Here is a 16960-nt window from a genome sequence, read left to right as displayed (position 1 = left end):
CTGCATACCCTTTACCTGGATAGCAAACCCTCTCCTTTCTAATGGGAGCATGTTGTTACTGTGGCCCAGCTCTATAGGTCTTTAAATTGTTATTGGGTTTTTTAACAAATTTTGTCAGCCCTTTAAGTCACTGCATGGGCATTACCACCAAAGGAGACCTACTCCTTTATAATGGGAACATTTTTTTACTGAGACCCTCCTCTATGTCTCTTCAAAGAGGTATTGGGGTGCGTCCAAATGTTTGGCAGCCCTTGTAGTCACTGCATACACAATAACAGTATAGGAGACCCACTCTTTAATAATGGGAACAACAAAGCATAGCCGACTGCTGGCCCTTTAAGAATAGTAAGGCTGTAAAAATTGTGTTTGTGACTTTCACAATCCCGCCTTCATAAATGAAACAGGATCATTTTTGTTTTTGGTTATTTATTTTGCCTTATATACAAGTCATTACCCTGGAAAGGATGTTACTTTACATATTTCCCAGGAAAATCCATTTTGGTTTCATTTTTGTATGTTTTATTTGGAGTCCGTAAAAGTGGCTTAATACTTCTAACAAATTTGATGAGAGCGGTGACCTGGGAGTCAGAAATGCTTCCAGGGGTTTTCCACATGCTGTTCCCATGTCATTTAAGCATTGTACCCATCGATTTGGGCAATTTTTAGGCCCTCTGCAGACCGCCGGGGGAAGCCGTCGGAAAAATGCTCGAGTTTCCCATAGACTTGCATTGGGCTTGTTACTCAGACCTCGAGTATTTGCTCGATCCGAGCAACGAGTACCCGAGCATTTTAGTGCTTGCTCATCACTAATTATTACCATTGCTACTAGATTTATGAATGTAATTCCTCTTTTCTGTCTTGGCTGCCTGAAATGTAGTTACGTAGACTGTACATTTTATCTCTGCTGGCTGTGAATGCAGCTTACAGGAGATTGCTGGGACTGTGTGAGTGGGAAGAGAGCAGCGTGTGCAGAGGAGGGGATGTCTGCTCAGGATGCAGAGTGCAGCACCTGGAAGAACAGGACGGAGGAGCTCGAAGGTATGTCACCCCCACTCACTGCTCTCCGTCTTACGGCTCCAGTGAGCGCTTCTTTCCTCTACTGTCCAGCTTCCCCGGTCTCAGCAGCTTGTTCTCCTCACAACACAGGACCTGTTATGCTAGAAGTGAACAGTCCAGCTTCCGGAATAACAGGTCCTGTGATAGAGGGTAAGTGGACCTCAGCGGAGAGTGCTAGGCTATAATAAATTGGCACTCAGCCTTACCTACAGTTGTGAATTAGGCAGCCCACAGAGGCGTGCCCAGTTCACAGCTGACGTGGCTGTAATGTTGGAGATAGCGGTAAGATGCCGACCCTGTCTCCTATGCCCAGGGGCTGCAGTATTTGCAGCAGGGCTGTAGAGTCGGAGTCCATTTTGGTGGCGTCGGAATAAAATGGACCGACTGACTCCTAAAATACATAATAAATTGGGTGCAGTAGTTCAATGCAGTTTGTGGGGAATATTTTTTCATAAGAATTTGGGAAAGTTATGAAATGTCCTATAAACGTCTGTCCTATTCCTGATCTAAGGGTCTAGACTTTTAGCGGAGATGAATCGGTGCTACAATAAATTTATCACTTAAACATGAGCCGTGTATGAGGGAGTCATGGAGTCAGTGTCATGGGAACTCAGGAGTCGGAGGTTTGGCTTATCGACTCCACAGCCCTGATTTGCAGACTGTAAGTGTCTTGCAGCGACCCTTACAGAACTGTAAAGTAAAATGGCAGCCCCCAGTGGCTACAAGAAAATATAAAAAAAAAACAAATGAATCCTATTTAGTACAACATTTGCTAAAAAACATGTTTTGTAACATTCTTTTATTTTGTAAATATAAAAACGCGGCACCTTCCCTTTAAATAAATGTAGGCAGGATCTCCTAAATGTGTTATGTCACTCATTCCCTCCCCTTCTGGGCGTTTTCAAAACTATAAGGTAAGATGAAGTTTAGGATCACAGGGCAGAGACATTTTGGCTGTGTGCCCACAATGCGCTTTTTAAGCGTTTCCGCAGCTGCAGAAACGCTTGAAAAATGCATGGTAGAAGGCCTGCCATGTCCCCCAATGATAATCCGCATGCTGTGCACATGCTGCGGAAATTTCCACTGCGGATTATCATTGTGGAAAAAAACGCAGCACTACCAATTATTTTGCGGAAGTGCTGCGTTTTCGCCGCCATTGACTTGCATTAGAACGCGCCAATTCCGCAAGACTGCATCTGTACTTGCGTAATTGGCGCGTTCTAATGTGCGGATGGTACCCGGGTGTAGAGGACAGGAGACTCTCCTCCACACCCAGGTACCATTAAAAAAAAAAGAATAAAATAAAAAATAAATATATACTTACCTTCTGGCGGCCTGCGCTGCGCTCCTCCTTGCTTCCCGGCACTTTGCGATGGAATGAAGGACCTGCGCTGACGTCAGAGTCATGTGACGGGTCACGCGATGCTGACGTCGGCAGGTCCTTCACTCTACCGCTGCCGGCAGCTGGGGCAGTGAAGCAAGACAGCACTGGCCATCGGAGGGTAAGTATAGATTTATTTTTTTATTTTTTACCATTCTTTCGGTTACAGTATATAAATCCATGCTGTTTGCATGGATTTATATAGTGTGACCAAGTTGACAAGCACTTTCCAAGTGATGCTAAAATCGCTTGGAAAGCGCTTGTCAATCTGCATGCGGAAATGCATGTGAAGAACGCTTCACATCCGCATGTCCCTGGCAGGAAAATGCATGTACAATCCGCATGTACAATCCGCATGCGTTTTTTTCTGCCAGGGAGATGCAGAAACGCTCAGGAAAAAATCCTGAGCATTTCTGCATCGTGGGCACATAGCCTTACAAACTAATACTCGTATGTGAACAGTGTCACAGACTAGGACTGCTGGCATCGCTGATTCTGTTAGTTGGCACTGCTCTGCTCACTCAATCACACATGAAAGGATTAGAATCACAGCTCTGCTAACAGTGTCACATAATAGGATTAGTTACATCGCTCAGCAGACTATCACACATGAGAAGATTAAATAAAAAGCTCAGCGGACTGTATCACACATGATGGTTTTAGATACATGGCTCAGTGGACTGTATCACAAGGGATGGGAATACATACGTGGCTAAGCAGACTATCACATAGGATTAAATGCATGGCTATGCTCAGTGCAAAGCCTCATTCAGATTTCTGTAACGCAGGCACGTCTGAATGAGGCTTTATTGCTGTGTCTGCAAAGCACAATAGATTTCTGATTCGCTTTGCAGGCGCAGCAGTAAAGCCTCATTTAAATGTCCCTGCACTGCAGACATCTAAATGAGGCTTTACAAAGACTGAGCAGAGCTGAGTCAGTGCTCAGAAATCAGTAGCGTGATGATTTCTCTGCTGTGAGCTGAACACTGCGGTGATAGCGGCGGAAAACATAAACTGGGCAGGATGACATCCTGGTACTAGTGACAGGCTTCTGAGCGGGTCTCAACACTGGAAGAAGTCACTTCCGCAGCACTGCAGAGGGGAATTTTTCCAGGCTTCAGAACAGCTTGGTAGTCTGGCATTAGTAGTGCAATATCAGGCTCCCTGACCGATGCTGTTCTCACCGCTGCTGCATGGACCTCCTGTCCCGCTGAATACTGTGTGAGTGTTGATGTGGAAATTGTAGCTCAGAGCACAGCTTTGGACTAAAATACAATGACAAATGGCTCCCCCCAGAGGTGTAATCTGGACAGCTCAGGTGGTGTGCCCAGTTCACAGCTGAGACAGCCATAGTGTAAGAAATGCAGTCGACCACCAACCGCAGTCTCCTATGGCCTTGGGTTGCTGTATTTGCGGGTAAGTGTCGTGCTCACACACATACACACTAGCTAATAAAAATGTCAACCCCAGTGACTGAAGAAAAAAAATAATAAATACATGTTAAACCATTACATTTAATTTTATATTAAAAATAGCTGATTATATAATGAACAATTTCTATTACAAAAATAAAAATTCTATATTTTATTTAAGAGAATAAAAATCTAAGTAATAATCTAAAAAAAAATGAAAAACAAAAACAATGCAATCTGAGCATGTATAACTACTAATCAGAAAGAATGGAAACAGGGAACTTCTGTGTATGTGTAATATACTTACAGGTCTGACTTTATCTAGAAGAGGCATGCCTTTGCTTTGAACAGCATGAAACTGCAGCTGATTAAATTCTGTTGCAATTCTTTCCAAGATCTGCCCAGTTAGCAATGTGCTTTAATAATATAAAAACATGAATACATTTAAAGCTAATTAAATTATGATTAGAACTTTTGTTTTAAAGTCACTTTGTTATAAGACATAATCCATCACCTTTATAGCGCCTAATACATCAGCTCATCAAACATTAGAGGATGATTTGAGAGAATTAAGGTACGTTCTTATGGAAACATCACTGCTATGGAAATCTGCAGTGATCAGCACCACTGAAGAGGTCATTGCGAGGAAGATGTGATCAAGCTGCACATTTCATTCTATGCAAAATTAACTTCACATTTCCAGTGCCAGTCAATTTAAATTGTGAACATTCAACAAATTCTTGAGACTTCTTAATACAGTGTTAAACACAGAAAATTTTCCAGTCTGGAAAATCTGGACATAAAATATTTTTCATTTGCGACCTGGGAGAGTGAACACTCAAAGTAAAACTGCAGGCTCCCTCTAAGAAAAGCTGACCAAAATCATAAGCGGCCTAAGTATATACAGGTGCATCTCACTAAATGAGAATATCATCAAAAAGTTACTTTATTTCAGTTCTTCAATACAAAAAATGAAACTCATATTATATAGTCATTACACACAGAGTGATCTATTTCAAGTGTTTATTTCTGTTAATGTTGATGATTATGGCTTACAGTCAATGAAAACACAAAAGTCATTATCTCAGTAAATTAGAATACTTTATAACAACAGCTTGAAAAATGATTTTAAAATCCGAAATGTTGGCCTACTGAAATGTATGTTCAGCAAATGCACTCAATACTTGGTCGGGGCTCCTTCTGCATCAATTACTGCATCAATGCGGCGTGGCATGGAGGCAATCAGCCTGTAGCACTGCTGAGGTGTTATGGAAGCCCAGGTTCTGTATCTATAATATGAGTTTCACTTTTTGTATTGAAATAAATTAACTTTTTGATGATAATCTAATTTAGTGAGATGCATCTATAGTTAGGGAGAACATATTATACACTTTACACAACTATCCTGGCATAAAAAAGGCACAATTGTTGGTGCGTTACTGTTGTGTGTCAACTTTTGTGCACTCCCGTGGCCTAACATTAACAGAAATTGCAATAAATTATAGCACAAATCTATGGCAGATGGTAGCAGGCGTATTTATGCTTTTCTAGCACAATGGTAGGCAAATAATGCAATACATTAAAAGGCCTTTCTCTTTACAAATTTGTCACATTTTACTCTGGTAGGTTTGATTAAACCCAGTATCCGCACATGTCCTCACCAGTGGGTTTCGCTCAGCACTGGATGAAAGAACGTATTAGGAAAGTTATTGCACAAAACTTCACTTCATTGAAAAATAAAACATTTTCCTCTGAGGAACCATCTTGATTAATGCTGGATCGTCACTTCATTCAATATACATCAGCACCCGATAATCCTCATTGTGTAACGGTTCATTCTGTTTCTAATAGTTCTGCCGTTCCTATTAAGGGTATGTTTGCAAACGGCGATTACGCTGCAGCTTTTGTGAGCTGGAAATTAACAGCATATTAAAGCAGCAGCATTATGTAAAACATTTTACAAAATCTAATCCACATGCTATGTGAAAAAAAAAAAGGACCATAAACTGACCTGTACTACAGGTTTTTAATCTGCAGCAAGTTGATTTATACTACGGATTTTCAATGTGGATTTTACCCTGTGTAATGTAAAAAAATAATAATCTGATCCCTGTTTCTGAACTTCAGTCCACATCTACGCCCTACAGATGAGGATTTGTCAATAGCCATAGAAAATTTCTGGGCCATTAACAATAATCCAATGTAAAATATTCTAGAAACCCTAAAAATGTGATCTGTTGGGGTACTCAACAACACTGCTCTGGAATACCTTTTTTAATGCAATTGTGTGCTGGTCTCTAACAGGTTTCCCTACAAGCATGCATTAATTTATTTTTATATAACCATGCCATTGTATTCTGAATATTTTCTTAATGTTGATGATCATAGCAAAGGGGAAGGTCACAGATAACTGCTAACCTGTTCCAAAATGATTGGCAAATAATGCACAGCTTTAGGTGCCATGTGAACAGTGGCTATAAAGTTGAAGCAAAGGCCCATTGGCTCTGCACTGCAGTGATACACATGGGTATTCCTTTAGCCTCTGCATAGCATCTATGAGAGAAAACCACAATTAGATGGCATCAGAGCGGAAAAAACCTCCCCAGGTGTCAATATGAAAGTAAAGGCCTACGGGAATTTATACAACGCAATCATGTGCCTGTGTGCACAAGGCCCAAGTCTCACCTGTTTAGCTCTGCATTTTCTTTATGGTTCTGCGAGTTCAAAATGTTTTCAATCTTCTCAACCGAACGTATAACATGAATCATCCTTAACACACACATCTGAAACAAAGAAAAGTTATCAAACCCAAGATTCAGCATGTTCTGTCTGGGTCTGCTTGTTTACCGCATGATGAAGGCCAGAATTGAGAGCTCTTCACAAATTGTGATGAACATGCTAATAAATGTTCATATGACCTATGCCTCAGATCACTGCCCAATGTAAAAGGCCAAGCAATTCAATGACAGAACGCTTAACCCCTTAATGACCGCCAATAGGACTTAAAACTGACCTGCAATATAAGAGCCTAGCATCCTATGACGGGTCACAATCCAACAGCTATCAGCTCTACACTATAGCTGACAACTTGCTGCATCGGCCACGATTAGTGATGGCACCGACCATGGCCGTTTAACCCCTTAAATACTGCTGTCAATAGTGACTAAAGGCATCTAGATGGTTAAAGCGCACCTGTTGTCAGGATTGTGCTTCGTAAACTACATAAACTTTCAGGTTGGCGACATTACACTGATTAATATGGTTGATGAAATCCGTCCTGTGGTTCTTGTGTATTCTTTGCTTTCAGTTTGGAGATAGTGATATGCTCGTGCTCTGGGGCAGCCTGTGGGGGGCACTCTATCTGGTGCTCTGCTTACATATTCATCTGTTTGCTCTTATGATAGCTCACTGATCCTTCACTGACCTGCCTCCTATTTTACATAATGCATCTAGTAGTATGGGGCTAAGTACTATATCAGTATATAAGTACAGAGCACCAGATAGAGCCCACCCCACAGGCCACCCCGGAGCATGAGCATATCATTATCTCCAAACTGAAAGTAAAGGATACACAAGAACCACAGGACGGATTTCATCAACCAAGGTATCATTTTAATCAGTGTAACGGCTCCCACTTGACAGTGTATGTAATTTTCTAAGCACAATCCTGCTGACAGGTGCACTTTAACAGAGTGTGGGTGCTCCCTCTTTAACCCCATCGGAACCCTGAGATCTTTATCGTGTGATCCTGATGTTAGCCATGGCAATTCATAGCCAGTTAACGACCTTAAAGTCTTGCAGCTATAGCGGCCTGTTCAGAAGTTAGGAACATTTAGGTGGAAAAAATAAATTTTTTCATTCCTGTCATGTCACTTTGCATTAATTCCTGAAAAGCACCGAAGGGTTAATAAACTACCTGAAAGCAATTTGGAATACGTTGAGAGGCGCTGTTTTTAAAATGGTATTGCTTTTGTGGGTTTCCAATATATAGGACCCCCAAAGTCATTTCAAAACTGAATAGATCCCTAAAAATATAAGTTTTGTAAATTTCCTTTAAAAAAAAAAAAAATGAAAAATTGCTGCTACATTTTTAAACCTTCTAAAATATTAACAAAATAAAACATAATTTACATCAGCACCATTTGTAAAAGCAGACATGAGGGAAACATTATTTATTAATGTTTGTGTGTGGGGTGACTATCTGGATTAAAAGGGATAATCATTCAAAGTTGAAAATTTTTTGAAGTTTTTGTCACATTTCTAATATTTTTATAAATAAACACAAAACATATCAACCTAAAAATTTACGTTATCATAAAGTATAATGTGTTACAAAAAAACAATCTCAGAATCAATTGAGTATGTTGAAGTGTTCCAGAGTTATTACTACATGAAGTGACACGTCAGATTTCAAAAATTTAGCCCGGTCATTTAAGGGTTAATTGTAGTTTGATTGCATCCTTTATGTAGGTTTAAAAATGAGCATTTGAAAGCCGATCCCCTCATATCAACAGGGAATGTGATCCTGACCACTTTGTAAAGTTTATAACAGCAGGGGACAGAGGATTACATGAACGAATGTTTGATTAAACCCATCATTTTGGAATGTATAGGCCTGTGTAAAAGGACCCTCACCTGTGTCCTAAGGTTTAGAAGATACAAGCCCCACCTTTCAGTAGGAGTCAAAAAATCCACATGCAAACTGATGCCACAGTAGCATAAAGGTCTATCACCACCACAATAGAAAAATCAGTGCGAGGAGCATGGACTTGCCTTTTTTTTCCTTATATCATCTTGTTTGGCCAGACGCTCATCCACCGCACTTATGCTGTCATTAACTGATGTTTTCAGGCTCTGTAAATTGGAAGAGGCAATTTTCAAAGTTTAGCAAAGCTATATAGTGTGTCATAGGACTAGAGCATTTAACACGCAATAGGCAAAATCACGGTAACAGTATTTACACCAGTCAAAAAATAATTTGTTGGTTTTATTAAAATAAAGCTTATAATATCGACAGATCTATTTTTTGTTGCAAAATTTTTTTATAACCAAAATGCAACAAATTACCCCACACATACCAATACTTCTTCTTTCAGTTGTCCCAGTGGTACGGAGAGTTGACTCAGAGCTTTATCCATTCCAACCTGTACAATAAGATAAGGAAGACGTCAAACAAAATCAAACTATTTGTTTTCAGATAGAAACATTGTCACTATGTCCTAATAAAGCTGAATGCCTCCCACAAAAGGAAACCAAAACCACTAACGCAAAAGGTGGTAAAAGCCTTGAGTACAACATCCTGGCGTCATTCTAATGCACAGTGACTGCAACAGCTTGGTGCCATTTTTCCACAGCCCTTTTATTTAAGAGCTTACGCCATATTTTTTTAATTTTCTTTTACAAATTCGGTGATAAAATGCAAAGGGAATAAGTCGTCAGGAGATGAGCTATTGTTTAAATCGGGTTTTCAAAGTAACTGTATTTAAAAAAAGTGCAATTTTTTTATATCACAATCTCCATGGGAAAAAAACAGAAATCTATCAATTTTCCCACTAGCCACTGAGGCTTTTCAGACTAATTTCCTAATTCAGCAAACCCATATGTACATTAGCAACAATGAAGAAATGTAGGCGTGTTGGCACGGCTTTACTCACAGGGCAATAATGCAGAGAATCCTAAAGACACACACAAAGAGAATCTGTGAGTAACAACCCCTTAGTAAAGAACAAAAAAACCACTAAATAAGAAAATCTCTGGAACAGGATGAAGGGTTAAGCAAAAAAAATAAACAAAACAAAACTGGAAAATTTGACTTCTATCCCTCATCCATCCACCCCCCTCCTCCATCTCTCTCTCATCCATCCACCCCCCTCCTCCATCTCTCGCTCATCCATCCACCCCCCTCCTCCATCTCTCTCTCATCCATCCACCCCCCTCCTCCATCTCTCTCTCATCCATCCATCCACCACCCTCCTCCATCTCTCTCATCCATCCATCACCCTCCTCCATCTCTCTCATCCATCCATCCACCACCCTCCTCCATCTCTCTCATCCATCCATCCACCACCCTCCTCCATCTCTCTCATCCATCCATCCACCACCCTCCTCCATCTCTCTCATCCATCCATCACCCTCCTCCATCTCTCTCATCCATCCATCCACCACCCTCCTCCATCTCTCTCATCCATCCATCCACCACCCTCCTCCATCTCTCTCATCCATCCATCCACCACCCTCCTCCATCTCTCTCATCCATCCATCCACCACCCTCCTCCATCTCTCTCATCCATCCATCCACCACCCTCCTCCATCTCTGTCATCCATCCATCCACCACCCTCCTCCATCTCTCTCATCCATCCATCCACCACCCTCCTCCATCTCTCTCATCCATCACCCTCCTCCATCTCTCCATCAATCAGTATAGACTGAGGTTCTGCAGCAGCTGAGGTGTATTATGTGGTATATAAGTATATATGCGAAGTGCAGTGATTGTGCTACTTTCCACAGATGAGCACACTGCTCTGTTATTTCCAATACTGGAGTGATGATGACAGAGGTCAGTGCTGGGGCAGATACTGACAGTCAATGAGTGTGAAGTGGGCAGGCAGAAGGCGGTGCTGGACACTGAGGCCGGGCGGGGCCAGCTCTTGCTGCGAGGTTAGATAATACAGCACAGGGAGCTATCAAATTTGGTACAGCAGCAGGTAAAAAAAGTGGGTGCAGGGAATGAAGTGAAATTCAGGAGGAATGAAAGGCAGAAACAAAAAAACAATTTATAGGTGTGTTGTATATTACAATACAGCACAGAATAGGTTAAAAAAGAAATTTGGACTTTGTGGTCGGACAACTTCTTTAAGTCCTAAAGGGGTTGCTTCACTGAACAACCAGTTGGGGAATCCGTCTGCAGGGATTTGATGTCATCTATCAGCAGCATGGTGTGGGGAGGGATAGTGACAATGATGCCAGCAATGTATCACTTAGTTTATTGGGTGCAGCAGTTTTCTTTGTTGCAGATCTGGCAGAGCTCAGTTGTTGAGCTGCGTATAACCCTTCCCACACCACAGCTATAGTGACAGAGTGGCTAGTCAATGCTGGGGATAAGGTTGGACTAGGATGCAGGAGGCTAGTTGCCCTGTAGTGATAATCTCCTGCTGATAAAACACTGATTGTACTGAAACTCTGAACTCTTTCACATCAAATGTCTTTGTTCTCAAAAAAGTACGAAATAGTTATCAAGGAAGATTCTTATCGATCCGGATATTTGTTGGGAATCTCTCTCATGCAAAAGTAATGGGTCCAGGAAATTCTTATTTTCTCTTGCTATCATTCACAAGGTAAAAGAGAGAACAAGAGGATCTTCCATCTTGGACCTAATTCTTACCAACAGGGAGGAAGTCGTTGAGGAAGTAAAGGTGGCTGGGAATTTAGGAGGCAGCGATCACGCTGTCTTCAAATCTTGGATTACAAGAGGAGGATCTGCAAGAACTCAGACTTTAAGGCTAAATGAAATTCTCACTGTAGAATCAGTAACAATCCAAAGCATTTAAAGAGAACAGGATGGATGAACACAGAGCTTAAACACTTGTTAAAAAGAAAAAAAGAAACATTTATCACGTGGAAAGAAGGGGGCATATCTAAAGAAGAATATAATGCTGTCTGCAGGGAATGCAGGGCAAACGTTAGAAGAGCGAAAGCCAGTAATAAAGGGAGACCAAAAGCAATAAAGGATTTTGGAGGTATGCCAAAAGGAAAAGAAAAGTCAATGATGCTATAAGATTTTTACAGGATGAAAAGGGTGAAGTGGTCAAAAATGATGTTGAGAAGGCTGTACTTTTAAATTCCTATTTTGCATCTGTTTTCTCTAAGAAAGCAAATGTAACATCAACTGATCTTCACTGTGCTATCAAAGGAATAAAAGAATCCACACCATCTATAAACAAAGAGATGGTGAATGAACGCTTGGCTAATTTACATGAATTTAAATCTCCTAGTCCAGATGAATTACATCCTAGGGTACTGAAAGAGATAGCACAGGAAAATGCAGAACCACTAGCCAGGAAACATCCTGGAGAACAGAAGTCCCAGAAGATTGGAGAAGGGCAAATGATGCCCCTTATCTTCAAAAAAGGAAAAAAGAAGGAGCCAGGAAATTACAGGCCAGTGAGCTTTACTTCTATACCAGGAAAGATCTTTGAACAAATTATTAAACACCATGTATGTAAGTACTTGGATAAGAATACAGTAATTAACCAGAACAAGCATGGGTTTGTAGCAAACAAGTTATGCCAGACTAATCTAATTTCCTTCTATGATTGAATCACTGACTGGGTGGATCAGGGAAATGTGGTAGATATAGTATATCTCGACTTCAACATAGCATTTGATAAAGTATCTCATACTATCCTTATTGAAAAAATGGCCAAGTACAGGATAGACAAGGCTATGGTTAGGTAGATTCATAACTGGCTCAGTGATTGTACTCAAAGAGTGGTAATAAATGGTTGCACATCCAATTGGAAGTGTTTCAAGTGGGGTACCACAGGGCTCTGTCCTGGCCCCAGTGTTGTTCAACAATTTTATAAATGATCTAGATAAGGGAACTGAAGAGACTATGCAAAGCTAGGAGGGACAGCTAACACTAGAGAAGACAGAGAAAAGGTTTCAGAAGGATCTATGAACTGTAAGCTTGAACAATGGGCAGCGACTAATAGAATGGTATTTAACAGGGAGAAAAGCAAGATTCTACATCTGGGCAAGAAAAACAAAAATTACATCTACACAATGGGAGGAATAGAACTAAGAAACAGCACATGTGAAAAAGACCTGGGTATACTAATAGGTCATAGACTGCACGAGTCAATAGTGTGACGCAGCAACAAAAAAGGGCAAACACAGTTCTCTATCAAAATAAATATAGTCTAGATCACATGAAGCAATTATCTCCCTCTACTGCTCCTTGGTCAGACCTCACATGGAATACTGTGTCCAGTTCTGGGCCCCACATTTTAAAAAAGACATTGAAAAACTCGAGCAAGTTCAGAGAAGAACTACCAGGATCGTGAGTGGACTGCAAACTATGTCCTATAAGGCACGGTTAAAGGATCTGGGAATGTTTAGCTTGCAAAAAAGAAGGCTAAGAGGAGTCTTAGTAGCTGTCTAAAATATCTGAAGGGCTGTCACAGTATTGAGGGATCATCCTTATTCTCATTTGCACATGGAAACATGGGAAGCAATGGAATGAAACTGAAAGGGAGAAGATACAGATTAGATAAAAACTTTTTTACAGTCAGGGTGATTAACGAGTGGAACAGGCTGCCATGAAAGGTGGCGAGTTCTCCTTCAATGGAAGTCTTCAAACAGAGGCTGGACAGGCATCTGTCTGAGATGGTTTAGTGAATCCTGCATTGAGCCGGGGGTTGGACACGAGGACCCTGGAGGTCCCTTCCAACTATAACATAGCAAAACACAGCCCAGTGACACATCGCTGCAATCAGGGTCTCAGCCCCTTCATCATGCGGCTCTTAGATTGCATAGCAAAAAGCTGCTGACAGATTCCCCTTAAGACAGCTGAACGTATATGAAAATCACTAAAGAAATATATCGCACCAAATTGGTGGAGAGGTTGACAAAGTCTGCGTAGTCCTTGTTAATGAGCTCAACCATGGCAGTTTTGAGGAGACGGTAATAAATCTCAAGATCATCCCGAAGATCTTCCAGCTGCACGCGCTTTCTACATTCTGACACAAAGTGGTCGACATCAAATGAGTCCTAGGGAGAGAAAAAATATTGTTTTCTTATGTATGTATTTTACATATATATTTCCCAAAGATTACCGTATACCACAGTCATGAAATGAGAAAATATATTAAAACGGAGAAGGTAAGGGAAACCATCACCTTGGATAACGCTATTTATCTGCAGATTTAGGGATAATGTGCAGGTTAATAGTGTTAGACTGCTGCCTGGCCTCTGCACTGCCTGCGACTACTAGAGGAAAAGGATCTTCTTTCCTCCCAGAAGCTGCCGGCTTTCAGTCATGGGGCGTGCAGTCATCACTCACTATACTCTGAGGTGAAAGCCCACCCCGCCACTGACAGCCGACTCTGCAGCACATCTGTAGCACGGCATGCTGTCAGGCAAGGTGCCGGAGCGTGTACACAGTATAGTGAAGCCTCTCCGTGCACGCCCCATGACTGAAAGCCGGCGGCTTCTATTTCTCCCCATAGTCGCAGTTTCCACGCAGAGGCCACGCCGCAGTGTAGCACTATTAACCTGCACAGTATCCCTGTATCTGCAGGTACATGGCATTCTCAGAGGTGCCCTTTACAGGGGTCAATAGTAGGCTGCTGCCATAGTGGACACTGCTGCGCCATGTGCAGTGCGCAGACAGCCCGCAGGGGGCGCACACACAGCTGGCGGTGCAGCCACTTCATCCACAGACACTCGGGACCACACAAGAGCGCAGTACGGGGCGCACAAGTCACACTGGGGGATCGTATCGCCACAGACAACGGCTCCAACCTTCATGAACTCATCTTTATCGAAACACAACGCGCTCGGGCTCTGCGGCAGCTGCATTCTCCCTCTCTCCATCACTCAGCCCCTGACAACCCTCAGCTGACGCGGCACTTCCGCCAACCTGAATGATCTGATGACGCCGAGTCATAGAGAGCGACGCCTTGGGAAGGAAGCTACAACTCACAGCGCCACCTGGTGGATGCAGCATGGAACTGAGCTAAGTAATGGGAAGCAGCTCGCACAGCATTATTCTTATTATACAGGCTGCATTTCATTACAACAAAATTCCTTACACAGGTGATAGTGGTAATAATAATAAACCTTTCAGATATGATAATAATAATAAAAAATAAGATATAATAATAGCAATTCATTGCAAAGATATAATAATTCGTTCATTACAGAGAGGATAATAACGATAATAATGATGATAATAATCATAATAAACCCTTACAGAGATGATAATAATAATAAATAAGATATAATATTAATAGCAATTCATTTCAAAGATCTGATAATGATATATTCATTACTGAGAGGAAAATGATCATAATGATGATAATAATAGTAATAAACCCTTACAGAGCTGATAATGATAATAGTAATCATTTCTTATTGTGATAATAATTATTTTAGTAATAAATTATTACTATTAATATTAGCATTATTATAATCAAATTAATTATTATCATTATTATCATCTCTGTAAGGAATAATTATTATTATCTCTGTAAGAAATCATTATCAATAATATTATTACCATTATTATTATTATCAACGCTGACAAATTATTATACAATTATTAATAGTAATGATACAAATAATAATATATTATTATTTGTTATAGATATAAGTGTAACATCTAACTACATTTCCTGCACACAGGTAATTAATCTTGACATCTGATTAGACAGACAGGAATTCCATCCTCAACTTGCAGAAGAATGTGGAAGGTGACACATTTTTAGTGATAGGCCACAGCCCCACTATCAGTATTAGGTCAGTATTCAGTCAGTAATTTTTCTCAGGAGTGGGAGCCAAAACCAGGTGAAGAATAATCAGAGAAAAGGTATTGTGACATGCAGAAATAGTGCTGTTGCTTTAAAAGACAGGAAGGGTTGTGCTCCAGAAGCATCCAGCAACTAGAGGAGTTAACACAGTCACAGGAGAAGGGGAGTCTTTTAGCAGAGCCCCAGGGGGATTGTGGGGAAGTTGTTTACTGTCTGGATGGAGCGGAAGAGAAAGGTGGTGTGTGTGTTCTGTATCTCACAGAAGCACCCCTGCAAGTGAAAAGGATTCAAGTAAGGAGTGAAGCTAGTACAGGTCAGGTAGAGTTCCTGAACTAACAGTGCAGAGTATTGTCAGGCAGAAAGATAAGGACTGGAAGAAATGGTGTCACAGGAATCATCTCCCTCAGCAAACCCTCCCCCCCTCCTCCATCTCACTGTGCTGTAAAGAATGCTGTGTTCATTAATGTGCCTTTGCATTAGAACTGTGCTGTCCTGTACTACTGGGAAGACTGTGAACTGCTGTGCTGCTAAGGAAACTGTACTGTTTGTCACTGGAGCCTGTTGCTCATAAGACTTAACTTGCACTGGCTGTGCGGCTACTTATTAAATGCTACTGTTCTACCATTTATGAGGACTCTTGTCAAGTGTGTCGGGTCAGCAAGTGAAACAACTTACGTGTCTGTGCCTGAGGGTCAATACCCCTGTGTGCCTGAGAGAAGCTGCAGCACATGGTCTTTGGTCGCCCTGAGTAACGGTTCTCCCAGGATTCCAAAGAATTCATGTAACCTGTCTCGCCCCTATCTGAACCTAGCGGCGTGCGTGTAACAGTATAATAAAAACAAGTCACCAATTGTGTATTTATCACCCACTTCTGAGAAAAAATACTGAGCAAATACTGATAGTGGGGCCATGGCCTTTGCCTCTGCCTGAGCCTTAGCTTCAGCGTGACCAGAACTGGCAGGCAAACATTAAGCTGCTTTCTTCTATTCCAGTTATAAATATTGAGGGTTTTTTTTTGTACACCAAGGGTCATACAGTTATGAAAGTGATATTTTCAGGGTTGTGACGAAGTGACAAACATAATGCATTATGTCTTATGTCACTTGGCGGTGACCATAACAGCTTCAAATGAAATATCGAAAAGAGGGATGATGCTATCCATGCCATTTTTCTTGTCTATGTAAACGTATATAACTGCACCCTCTGGAATGCACGGTCAGCCTGTAAGAAACTCTCCTACATCCATGACTCTTCCCTTTCAAATTCCCTTAACCTTCTGGCTCTTACTGAAACCTGGATCCAGCAGACAGACACAACCGCCGCCGCTGCTCTCTCGTATGGTGGCTGTGACAGTGTCACTGGTTTTATATGTGAGGGGAGGTATGTGTCACTCAGGATTCTCTCCTGTGTGAACTAAGACCTACTTTATTTTTCTGCCAGCGTGTTATATGCTAGTAGGTTTACTCTGTTAAAGAGTGTGCGGTTTTATGGGAATGGCAAAGAGGGCGGGACGCCATTCCCCCTACCTCCCCTCAGGGTGTGGCTGAGCAATGTGTAAAAGCTCAGTCCTCTTTTTTTTTCC

At 41.4% G+C, this 16960-nt stretch overlaps 1 protein-coding gene across 1 annotated transcript in view; it reads right to left on the bottom strand.

Moving 5' to 3' along the window:
* The window catches only part of COG2 (component of oligomeric golgi complex 2), a 128720-nt gene extending 114200 nt beyond the window's left edge, over positions 1-14520 (bottom strand). Inside the window, exons 1-6 of the mRNA XM_073671438.1 lie at positions 14372-14520; positions 13457-13618; positions 8928-8993; positions 8623-8703; positions 6535-6632; positions 4157-4265 (exon numbers count right to left, since the gene is read on the bottom strand). Coding sequence (XP_073527539.1) covers positions 4157-4265; positions 6535-6632; positions 8623-8703; positions 8928-8993; positions 13457-13618; positions 14372-14443 — 588 coding nt within the window. The 5' untranslated portion in view covers positions 14444-14520. The remainder of the gene's footprint in view (positions 1-4156; positions 4266-6534; positions 6633-8622; positions 8704-8927; positions 8994-13456; positions 13619-14371) is intronic.
* Positions 14521-16960: the final 2440 nt, after the last annotated feature.

Source organism: Phyllobates terribilis, unplaced genomic scaffold (assembly GCF_046119375.1).
Source record: "Phyllobates terribilis strain yellow unplaced genomic scaffold, ASM4611937v1 Scaffold_3__8_contigs__length_932513732, whole genome shotgun sequence".
Taxonomy (NCBI): Eukaryota; Metazoa; Chordata; class Amphibia; order Anura; family Dendrobatidae; genus Phyllobates; species Phyllobates terribilis.
This window is presented reverse-complemented; position numbering and strand designations above follow the sequence as displayed.